Genomic DNA, 12529 nt, shown 5'->3' on the forward strand with positions numbered 1-12529 from the left:
CAGTAGTTTGACGTGGTACTTTTGAACACACCATCACACATCAATTGTTATTTCTCCTTACTTATCAGGGTATATTCTTCATGCTTATTGGCTTTCCGAAAATAAGTAAACTCTGAGAATATGGGACTATCAAAGCACAAATTCAGAACCCCAAGGAAAGATCTCAGTGAAGTAACTATTCCTTTAACAATGTGTGTGTGTGTGTGTGTGTGTGTGCGTGCGCGCACACGTGCACATGCATGTGTGTGTGCCTGTGATGTGCAAGGCACAGTGCTAGGTGCTGGAGGTACAGCAATGATTATTTCACAAGATAGGTGTGATTCTTCCCTCATGGAATTTCCTGCAGGTAGGTATGTAGCTAGTTGGATAAATGCTTTAAAGAGGAGTCTGAGGTCTGGGGGTGCTCAGAGGATGGATACTTGACTCATCAGGGGTCAGAGTCCCTTCTAGGCTGAGTCCTGAAGAATGAGTCATGCTAGCCAAGGGAGTGTAGCTGAGCTTGCCAGGATCCAGGCGTCCTGACTCTTTGTCTTCTGCCCCAGCAGTCTCTAAAAGCCATTTTATAAAAAGGCTAGTGAGAAAAAAAAAAAAAAAGGAGCTGAGTAGATCCTGGTGGAAAGGTATTCATTTTTCGGCACACCTGGGTCGCTCAGTCGGTCGAGTGACCAACTCTTGATTTTGGCTCAGGTCATGATCTCATGGTTCTTGAGATCAAGCCCCTCTTTGGGCTCTGCACTGGTGTCATGGAGCCTACTTGGGATTCTCTCTCCCTCTCTCTCTGCCCCTCCCCTGCTCATGCTCTCTCTCTCTTTGTCTCAAAATAAACAAAAATGAAAAAAATAAAATTATATATATATGTTATATATATGATATATATGTTATATATATGATATATATATGTTATATATATGATATATATGTTATATATATGATATATATATGTTATATATATGATATATATGTTATATATATGATATATATATGTTATATATATTTACATATATATATATATTATATATATATAAATATATATATAAACCCAGTGATGTCTTATCCACCTTCAGCTTGGAAATTGTCATTGCTCTTTGCTTCTCTCCTGTTCAGTACCCTCTCTATGCTAACACATATCATAAGAGAAGGTAAGACACTAATGATGAGGGATGTGGTCTGCAGTATCTAACACATGACCAGTGAAGGCTCACCTCCCACACCTGTGACCAGGTGGAGAGACCTTGGAAAAACGACATCACCTCACTGAGTCTTGGTTTCTTCCCCCTATAAACTGGGGATACTCATACTTGTATAGCACATTGGGTTTTATTGTAAGGCTTCAAAGAGATAATTTTGAAAAATGCTTCAACAGTGCCAGTGAGTAGTAAACTCCCCCAAATGGTAGGTCGTATTAGTATCATCACATTATGTTGTGATCATCTGATTATTTGTCTCACTTCCTTCATAAAACTGCTAACTCTTTCATAGTGAAAAATGTTTCTCTTTCATATTTGTATGCCGAGTTTCTAGCTTAAGGCATGGTTATAATAGAATCTCTGTAAGTATTAATGAACAAAAGAGGAACAGAAGGAATGAATGATTTGCAGAGAGGAGGGAAAAAAGGAAAATGAAGGCAGGGAGGGAAGGGGAGGAGGTTATGAAAGAATGATCGATTTTTCAATTGCTCTTTGATTGGTGCTGTTACATTTTTCTTAGATTGTGTGTCAGGCTTCTTTACAAGAGCTATTATTTTGGAAACCAATCATTCAGGATTCCGAGAATTTAATAAACTCTCCAAGCACTTTTTTTTTTTCCCTGTGCCTCCTCTTACAGACAAGAGAGGCAGTTTTAGACATTTCTGACAATAAAACTAAGCAAGAGAATAAAGTCCAGATCGTTAGGACCCTTGGGATCAAAACATAGAATCCAGGTTTCAGAACTGGCCACAGCTTGGAGAACGCTTGTTAATTGCAACAAGGCTATGGATGCAATAAACATTCTGAGGTTTATCTTGCTTTAATGACTTGTCTTGAGTGGCTTTGATCTTTATATTTGATAATCATTTTCAAATGGTCTAGTGTGTTCTGAAATTGGAGTAGTGGTTCAGGGACTTGAGATCCTCCTCGGGAATGACAGGCTACAATCAGCATTTGCAAATAGGCAGTGCTATAGGACTTGCTCTGTGAGTTGTAGAAACAGGTCAACCACCTGTGGAGGAGACAAACACCCTGGTCCAGTGATGAGAGCAGGTTCTCTGATGAGAAAAATACTGTGAACATTCAGAGCTAAGGCCAGTTTCCTACAGCTGCATGAGCAAGCTAAAAAGAGTCGTGTCTCTTGGGCGCCTCTCATGAAGTAGACATAGTTCTAGGCACTTTCTCATGTGTTACCTCCTTGAATTTTATACTCCTGTCTAGCTTGAATTTTATAATCCCCATTTTACAGGTGAGGAAATTGAGGTTCAGAGAGAACAAGTCACTTCATTAAGGTCACAGGGACACTTCTTGGCAGAAGAGGTAAGATGTGAACCCTAGAATGTCTCTCTCTCTCTCTCTCAAGATGAGGCTTTTTCCCCCAAAAAAGTTGTAAAGCCAGTGATTACAACAATGAAGTATTTCTTGGTGTGGTAATGCCAGAAGAAAATCGTGAATGCAACAATGTGTATCATGAACTTTGGTGTACTTGTACCCCATTTTCACATCGTTGAATGAAAAATAGACCTCAGTCCAGAACAGTTCTGTCTAGAACTGTATTTAAGAATATTTAATTATGAAAGTAAGTAGCAGTGATCCTCACTACATAAGACAGTCCTTCCTATAAACTATAAGTAGAGTAAGGTTCTGAGGCACTCCATTTAAATGTTATGTTGTCATATTTAAAAATTCCTTTAAAAAGAGATGTGCTTGTTTCTATGGTACTCTCCTGCCTTTTCCTTCAACCTGAAAAAACTGTCACCAGCCTCTAGCTTACAGGGGGCATACTCACAGCCAGGTGCATCTCAGACAAATCCTCCCGAAGCTGAGGGCATCAGCAGTTGGCCAGTACCACTCCCATGACCTGGCTACACCTATCAGGAGCCCAGGGAACAGAATGGGGGCAGGACACTTCTCAAAAATCTCCTCACCTAGCACTTCGACCGTGGGGAAGTCAGTTGGCTTTAAGTGGGAATAGAAACAAACCCTGGTCAGTCTCGATCTGGGCTCACTGTGAGAGGTACCTCTGACCAACCATCTTTAGAACGGGAGAGCCAGTGTATTCTGTTTCTAGAGCTGGAAAAACCCAAGCTTTCCATAATTTCACTGAAGGGATCTGCTGTTGTTGTTCTGCATTTTGAATATACTTCCCTTTTGCTTCCCTTTCAGTAAAACAGGCCCTGACAACCCTCTCATTGAGATTATTACAGAGTTGTACCATCTCAGGCCAGTGCATTTAGGAAATATGTTATTGGCACTCACCAGCGAGTGAGATGCATAAAGAAAATATTCTAATGACAGTTGAGTTGAGAGAGCTTTGATCTCCCTCCAGAATTGCTCTCATGGCTTTGAAATGCAGTTCTGGCAGAGGGGTAAAGTCTGGGCGCCTTGGCACTCTGAGCTGGGCCCCCCCCCTGAAACTGACATTCCAGGGGACCCACAACCTCTAGAGCAGGATCCAGGGGTATGGGCTGTGCAGGAAGCAAAGAGACACCAAGTCACCTCTCTAGAGAGGCAGCTTGGGGTGAGGGTCTGAGTTAGGAAGGGCTTTCCAATTTAGCCCAACACTTCCCAAACTCTGTTGGTTGTGATGCTAATTTGATTGTTGGCAGAGGTAGAGGTTAGGGTGGGGAGAAAGGATTATGGTCACACATGTTCCGGAACACTCATACACTATCTGCTCTGCTCCCATTTGGTGTATTAAAGGCTCTGATAATTCTTGCCATTAAAAAAACATACGTGTTGGACATTGTTTAACACAGCATGTCCTAAACCCATTTGAATCAAAAAACTTCCTTTAAATATGCATCTGCTTCTTGCAGATTTAGCCCTCTTTCGGCTGTGATTTGGAAAACACCGATCGAATTCATAACCTCGCCCAACAGACAGGGATTCTGAGCTGCAGACCAGGTAGCAGAGTGTAGTGAGAGAGGCCAGAAACTCAAGCAATACAGGTTGTGTCTAGGGGTGCTCAGCTGAGGGGGAGCCCAGGGCTGCAGCCCCTCCCACACTTGACTCTCTAAGCCACACACCCTCACAGGGAACTGTGTCCACCTGAATGAAGAGGTGATGCTACTAATTTGTGAACATGTGCTGCTACTCATAGGCTAGTGAACAGAAGTTTATTGTCAGGGCCTTCTGTGTCCCTTCTTCAATACCTCGGGCAAATCACTTCACTTCCCTGAGCCTGGACTTCCTCGTCTTGTGTTGAAATTCTGCAGTTAAGAGAGTGGTGCTCAATCACTGTTAATCCATGATTGTCTGTCTCTCTCTCTTGCTCACTTGCTTGCTCATTCACTCATTCAAGTTTTAGGGAGCACAGAGAATTATAAAGACTTGGCCCCCACCTGCTTGAATCTCATAGTCTGATGGAGAAGACAGGTGCTCACAGAGAAGGTAACATAAAGCGGGGTGACAAGTACTAGAACCAGAAGGGGGAGGCTGTCAGGAGGGAGAAGTCATTTTGTAGCTAGAGGTGATCATTTTGGTGCTGCTCATAATTAACATGGTAAGAACAATAATGTAATGAACATAGACTATGCTAATTAATGAGTGCCAGCTACATGTCAGGCACTGAGTGAGGCACTTTCTCTGTGTGACCTCTAGACCCACCACCCCAGCCCAAGAGGTGGCTGTCATCATCCCATTTTACAGGTGATGGTGATCAGGAGTGGATGTACGCTGGACCTTGCAGGAAGATTTTAAATGTCAGAGATTAAGGAAGAAAGGTTTTGAGGTAGAGGAGGAAAACGAATGGACACGCATAGGAGTGGGCATAGCTGGGGAAACCCAGCAGTTCTAGGAGCGGGGAGACTATGAGAACTTGAGGTTGAGGTTGCTGAAAGAAGAAGAAGGTTGGATGGTGGGCATGAGACTCTGGAAGCCGAGACTCGGGGAACCATCCAGAGGCAGACTGTCAGTTTAGGTTTTTTGTTGTTGTTGTTGTTGTTGTTGTCAGGAGGAGAAAATAGGAGACCAGGACCTAGAGGGGGGGGTGTTTGCCCAGGCTGTGCTGAGCTCTCCCATTTAAACCTGTTGGTATGCTCAATGACATGCAGAGAGGTGAAGCAACTTGCCCATGGCCGTAGGTCTGTCCATCTAACCCTGAGTAGTACTGGCATGTAAATTAATAAACATACCAAGATTTGGATTTATATGGATTTTTTATGGATCATGGGCAATGATTTTTTTTTTAATGCATTTGACCAATTTGCAAGGTAGACATAGGGCCAAGCATTCCACAGTTGCAAAACAGAAAGCCAAGTGGCCCTGCACAAGTCCTTTTCCTTCCCCTCTTCACCCAACTCCCCAGACTCTAATGGCCCCTCTCCATTTGACCTGCTCTGCTTTTCCCTCCATTCCCTGACAGGAGGGATTAGACATTCTCTTAAAGAGGTAGGGGAAGAGAAGGAAATACCCACATGGACTCCTATCCCCTGAGATTCTCCCTTGATGATCCAGCTTGGCTCTGCATTTGTGGGAATACCTCAGCCAGCAGGAGGAAGGCTCTTAGCCACAGAGCTGTTTTCCTTTGGGTGGATCCCCCCAAAAGAGGTGGAGAGGAGAGAGGCTGGGGCCGGGGAGCCAAGGCCCTGGATGGCTGCCATAGAGTCTTCCTCTTGGGGGAAATGGAGGCTTCTCAAAGTGAAAAAAAAAAAAAAAAAAACACACCTCATGTACAAGCAAGGGAGAGGCTCCAACATCCCACATCTCTGCCTTGGGCCAGGACTAATACCACCCCCAGAAAAGATAGGCTTCTGTAATTACAACTGAATAAACAACCAATTAAAATGTCTCCCCTGCCCCACCTTACCCCATCTCTTCCCCTCTTGAAGCCTTCCCAGCCCAGAGCAGCAGGGCAAAGAGGTGACTTTGTCTAATAACATCTGTGTCCTCTGCCTGAGAGAATGCTTGATGGAAATGGACAAATCAATTAGAAAATAATAAATAATGTGGAATGGGCTGATCCAAGAAAATCTCGGCTTCTCTTTTGTTTTCACTCGCCCACACATTGTTTCCCTTTTCACCGTGGCCCCGAGTGAGCCTGGAAATGAGGGTGAGCTCGTGGGAAGAATTGGACACTTTGAGATTTGTGCTTGGCTTCGTCCCTATTTATGTGATCTCTGAACCCCTGTCCCTTCATCTCTAAGATGGGGGTAAATAATAGAAATAGCTAAACATTTATTGAGGTTTTCTACATGCCAGGTATTGTTCTAAGTCTTTTACGCTTTTCCTTTATGACCGCCTCAAATCCTCTGAGCAACTCAACGAAGGTAGGTGTTTTGTGTATACAGAAGCTGGGGCAAAAAATAATGAAGTAAATTGCCCAGCGTGATCCAAACATCAGATCCATCAGTAGAAGAGCTGGATTCAAACCCAGGACTCTGGCTTGAGAACAAGTCATCATACCCACTGGGCTGCATGGCTTTGAATACTGCAGACATGGAATGGAAGGCGTTGTCTAGCATAGGGGCTGGTGGACAGCAAGTGCTTAATAAATGTTGGTTTTCTCTTTCCTCTTTCTTTCTCTGGTCGCAGAATAGACTGACTGAAACTCCTTAGAAGGCTTCCAGTCTAAGAAGGTGAAGGTAGGATTTTCAGGTTGAGGAGGCATGGCAGCAATATTTCAGGTCAATATCTAAGCATATGGCTATCCTGGAGAGACTGGTCAAATCAACCCAGACATACCTATGACCTCTCCTGCTCCTGTCTGTATCACCAACTTATGTTCACCTTATTTTGAAAAGCCAGAAAAAATTATGGTCACATGATCACTGGGCTCTTGGTGATGTGGGGGACCAGAGGGCTCTCTAGGTCTCAGATATGTCTGTTCTCATTGGAGTAGAGGAATGGGTTTATGACCCATAGGAATGCTCTGTGAAGCACTAAGATAGCTGCTGCTAATCCAGTGTATTAGCAAAGAAATAGGCCTTCTAGGAAGGAAACTGGGGCCTAAGTATTTTAGCTTTTTTCTTTCCCAGTGTAAATTGAACCCCATCAGCATCAACTGAGTGCTGACCCGTGGCAAGCCCCATGCTGAGAACGGGGTAAACAAAAATGGATAAGGCATGTTCCCCACCCCAGGGAGCCACAGATGGTGGTGGATATAGACAGGTGGAGTGATGATTTGGAATAGTGTGAATGTGTGGATGAGTGCAGAGATGGCAAAGGAGGAGGTGTGATGGGAATCAAAGAAGACTTCCTTGAGGAGGGGCACCAGAATGGGCTTTGGATGTGTTTATCAGGGGATGAGATGGGGAACCGAGTCCCTGACAGAAAGAACAAACAACTCAAGTGAAGGCATCATGGATGTTGCGTCATGGTGGGCGCCCCCAACCCACACTGGGAAATTCGAAAGAGGGAGCAGAGAGAGGTGAGGCTATAGAAGGAGGCAGTATCTTGGAAGCTGTGCTGGGGATCTTGGGCTTACTCTTGCACATACAGGAGGCTCTTCTATGACTCCAGGAGGGGAAAAGAGAGGGAACTGTCATAAAAGTATTCTACCAGCCAGGATTTGGGCCAACCTGTCAAGGACAGATAGCATTATGAAAAAGGTAAACACTTTCAACTCGCTGTGCAACCTTAGCAAGCTCTGAAGGTTCTTTATGTCTCTTTTCCCTCCTCTGGAATATGGGCATAATGATACTACCTACCTCAGTCTTATTAAGAAGATGAAAGGAGATAATCCATGTAAAGTCTGACCACATAGAAGAGCCCATCAAACACTAAATATCATTATTCATAGACTTTATCTCACCTCCTACATCAAGCTGCCTGCTTGTTTATGTATATTTTTATTCAGTGATTCATTGGTTCATTTCCAGCCTTACTCAAGAAATGATTATCAGCTGCTCATAAGGATACATGACAGCAGACATAAAATGGGGGCTGAAAGACTCAGGAGAAAGCAGCAAGATGCCTCTGTTGATTTAGAAAATGATCCATTGAGTAATGTGCCTGTGACTGATGGAAAGCATTAGTGTCTCTGTGGTGATAGGAGAGCCAGACTGTATGAAGGAGGAGTTCTTATTTATTGAGCACCTAGGACATGCCAGCCTCTTTTCAAAGACCACCTCTTCCGCTCGCCAACATGTGTTCATTGTATGTATTAAAGAGCTAATGATGACAATGGGGAGTTAGTTCACTTTCCTGATATGCCAGTCTACAACGGCAGCCATTCCAAATGCAATATCCCTAAGTCCATCTTACAGACTAACAAATAAAGGCATACAGAATGTAGAATCGTCTGGTGGGGGGAGGGGGCGGGCAGCATGATGCCCAGTGACAAGAGCATAAGTTTCCAGGGTAGACAGAATTGGCCTTGAAACCCATTTCTGTAACTTTGGGCAACCCATGTAATCACATTTGGACCATGTGTTCCTTATCTTGAAAAGGAAGCAATAACACCTCTTTGCAAGGTTGGTGTGCAGATAAAAGCAGGCCTCCTAGTATAGTCCATGTTTGCCAAATAAATGGTTTGACATTCATAGTGAATGAGTGAAATAGAAAAGAAGCCAAGACTAGAATACACGTTGCCTTTTCCATGGTCTGTGTCTTTGATTTACGTCCACATTTATGTGGCCCTGTCACCAGTCAAGATAGCAGAGCCCCGAAGAGCAAAGATAGAGATTTTAGGTAAATCTTGTTTCTAAACTGAACTCTGCTATTTATAAGCTGAGCAAACTTCTCAAATCTCTTAAACTCACAAGGACTTAATTTTCTCAGCTGTAAAATGGGATCATCTCACTTACCTTATAACATCGTTGGGGGGAAGTCACAGAGGTAATGTTTATAAAGTGTTTAACGAAGTGCCTGGCACATAGTAGCTCTTAATTCCTTGGGGAATAGCTGTTATTTGAAGAGTACCTGTTTTGGATGGTGATGACAGCTAAGGTTCTTTTTCTATTACAGAGCATACTTGGATGTTAATGAACTGAAGAACATTCTTAGACTGGATGGATCAACACACCTTAATATCTTCTTTGCAAACTCCTCGGAGGAGGAATTGGCAGGAGTAGCAACTTGGCCATGGGACAAGGAGGCCCTAATGCACTTAGGTGAGAATTAGAAACTTCTTCAGGAGGAAATTGGATTAGCGCAGGAATAAATTTAGTGGCAATGATAATGATGATGATGAGCATGACTAGGATGATGGTGGTGGTGGTGGTAATGATGACGAGTAATCTATTAATCGCTTTCTAGTATACCGAACTCTCTAGCATTTCTTATCTCATTTCAACTGCCGAGCATTGCTCTGAAGAAAATAACGTGGTACTATTAGCCCTGTTTTACCAATGGGGAAACTTAGATCCACAGAAGGAATAGGGCTTATCCAAGGTCACACGCAAGTCCATGGCAGAGCCACATTTGGAATTCAAGTTTCCAACTCTGTCCTTTGATTGCTTTCTTTACACACCCCTTACCTCTTAGTGCATACAAATATCCTCTCAGCCTGGTAATCACTTTGTGCTGACACAACTAAGTCATGAGTTGGCTTGAGAGATACCAAAGAGACCAAAGAAAGTGAGTTATTCCTCTATGTTCCACTAACACTACCAGGAACTCTTCTTACACTCAAACTGTGCTGTGTGTGAACACAGGCCAATTACCGAAAGTCAGAAAAGACCCTGGTTTCTGAATCAGGCCCTATAAACAAACATTGTAGTTCTTTAATTTTGATTTTTTCATGCTGCCTTCTAGTACATGTCTATATGTACACATGCATTTTTTTAACTTACTCATCTTTGAAATCACAGCATAGATAGAATTTTATGTTCTCTCTCTTTTTTTTTTTTTTTTTTTACTTAATGTTATGCTCCCTACATGTTTCCACATGGTAGCATTCTTCCTAATCACTTCCGCTCCATCCTTTTTTCACTTAACATCACAAGACAAAAGCATCCTTCCAGGTAATTTCCGTCTCTCTAAAGGAGACGTTTTTCATGACCACATAATATTCCATTGAGTTTACTCAGCCATTTTCCCCTTGATTCAATGATCCCATTCTTTGCAGCCCTGGATAATGATGCCTCCCTCAGCGAGCGTCTTCATCTGGGAAGGTTAGGGCTCAGCAGAGTGACCATGCTGGGTGTTCTCCGAGGCCCTGACTACTGTCCCAGTAATACGCCCAGAGTCTAGTCTCCGCTTTCAATCTGCAGAATCTTGAAAATGAGGGAGTGTGCAGCTTCACATGATGAAGACTTCAAACTTTACACTTAGTTCCCTCTAGACTGCTCTTATTCCCCACTTACTTTTAAGGGAATGAAACCTATCCTGTGTGTGTGTGTGTGTGTGTGTGTGTGTGTGTGCACTCATGCACGTGCATGCATGTATGGAAGTGTGCTGTTGCATAAAGAGAGATAGAGACAAAGATAAATATGTATTGGTTCCCATCTGGGGGGATTTTAGCCCCTAGGAGATATCTGACCATGTCCAGATATTTTTGGCTGTTACAAATGGGGGGATGCTACTGGCATCTAGTGGGTAGAGGACAGCGATGCTGCGAAATGTATAGATTTAGCCAGAAAGAATTAACCAGTCCAAAATGTCAGTCATGCTGAGGCAGAGGAACCCTGAGCTAGATGATGATTGGGTGGAATAGACAGGGAGACAGGCAGACAGAGGCTGGGCAGAAAAGAGTGTGCAGCTTAGGCACACTTCAGGGTAGATGATCCGTTTCCATCGCGTGCCTCATACGATGTATGGGAATCCTGCTGGCCCAGAGCAATACACATGGTTGTTCTCAGCTATGATTCCACTTGGCAGTATGGCCTTAGGCAAGTCTCTTTCCTTCCCCAAGTCCCAGTTTGCTCAGATTTTAAATGAACGGGTTAGACTAGATGGTCTCCAGGGACAGTTCTCGGCGCTGAAATGCCGTCCTATTGGAAAAGCAGCTGAAAGTCTCTTCATCAGTGTCTTAGAGGGGTTGAACAGCAGGCTTCTAAGTTAGAGAAAAATACTCCTGATGATTCTGTGAATTTCAGAGGCTGGCTCAGGACCAGAAATACAGAAGGCTATAAATCCATAGCATGTTATAGTATTTCAGGATGATGTCAGGCTCAAGCTATTTCACCTTTTAAGAGAGGCAGTGAAACAGGACTCGAGCTCTGTGCTGTCGCTCTGAAAAGGGGTGAGTCGGGAGGGGATGAGGTAAAACAAACAGAGCTGGCCCGGACATTAAGTCTGCAATCCTGTCACTATCCCTAGAAATACCTGTGGGGTCCTAGACCTTTCCACCCACCTGCCCAGTACCTCAAAGTTGAAGCTTCATGGGGAGACAGAGAACCATGGGCACTGTTGCAGCTGTTTATTTTAGAGCTTGCCAGAGATGCAAAGTCACTTTTCCAAGATCACACAGCAGGGTCAAGTGGAATGGGGGTTGCCTCTCCTGTCAGGCTAACTGTCCCCATCCCCCTAACCTGTCTTCTTCCTGTCCGAGAAATGCTGGCCAGAAGCGATTTCTCTGCACCAGACCCGACCAAACCCAACTTATTAGAACCATACATATATTTTACCATCTTTTCCTGCTGTGATGCCATGATCCCTGGAAAAAGGCTTGGGTGGGAAGGGGATTATGTTTCATATTATGATTGACAGGAAATAATTGAGAGAGATTTCCTGTCTCAATTTCTCTTCCTCCCTGCCTCTCTGCTTGCCCCTTCTCACACACGCGTATGTGTGCACACACCCCCACACACCCTCTCATACATCTTTATCTTTGTGCTAGAAGGCTCTGAGCAGTTCAGAATTAATAGACTCTGTGAGCCCCATGACTGAGCAAGCTCGCCCTCCTGGCAGTTCAATCCGAGAGAAAACTCCCCCCACGCCTGCCAGTTCAAATCAAGGCCCTGCCCCATCACCATTCTTTTATAAGACACCGCTCTGCACTTAAAATCACTACTTGCAGAATGTTCAGACCTGAATTTTAACCTCCTCTTAAACACAGTTGGATTTTAAAGTTTAAATATCTCCCTACCAGCCTATATGTGTTTCTCCAGTGCCTAAACTGAACATGAAACATGCTATCCATTGATTCTGCTGCAATCTGTTCCATCGATCTCCCCAAGCTAAGCCAGACTCAATCTTCTAAGACACGTGGGGTAGACAACTGCTTCTCAAACTAGAACACACAGACCAGTCATCTGGCACCCTTGTTAGAATACAGATTCTGATTCTCTAGGTCTGGAGTGAGAGGCCCCAGATTCTGTATTTTAAGTCACCTTTCAAGTGATGATCATGCTGCTTATTCTCAAGACACTCTGAGAGTAACGAGTAATTAGTGTAAGGTATCCACTGAATGTGCAGTGTTATGCTAGCTGCTTATGTGTGCTTAGTTAGACCTCAGA

General features: G+C 43.7%; 1 protein-coding gene across 1 annotated transcript in view; it reads left to right on the plus strand.

The window, feature by feature from the left end:
* Nucleotides 1–12529, plus strand: part of PAPPA (pappalysin 1) — a 242095-nt gene that overhangs the window by 45019 nt on the left and 184547 nt on the right. The window contains exon 3 of the mRNA XM_030294042.1: nt 9096–9241. Coding sequence (XP_030149902.1) covers nt 9096–9241 — 146 coding nt within the window. The remainder of the gene's footprint in view (nt 1–9095; nt 9242–12529) is intronic.

This window comes from Lynx canadensis, chromosome D4 (genome assembly GCF_007474595.2).
Source record: "Lynx canadensis isolate LIC74 chromosome D4, mLynCan4.pri.v2, whole genome shotgun sequence".
NCBI classification, from domain to species: domain Eukaryota; kingdom Metazoa; phylum Chordata; class Mammalia; order Carnivora; family Felidae; genus Lynx; species Lynx canadensis.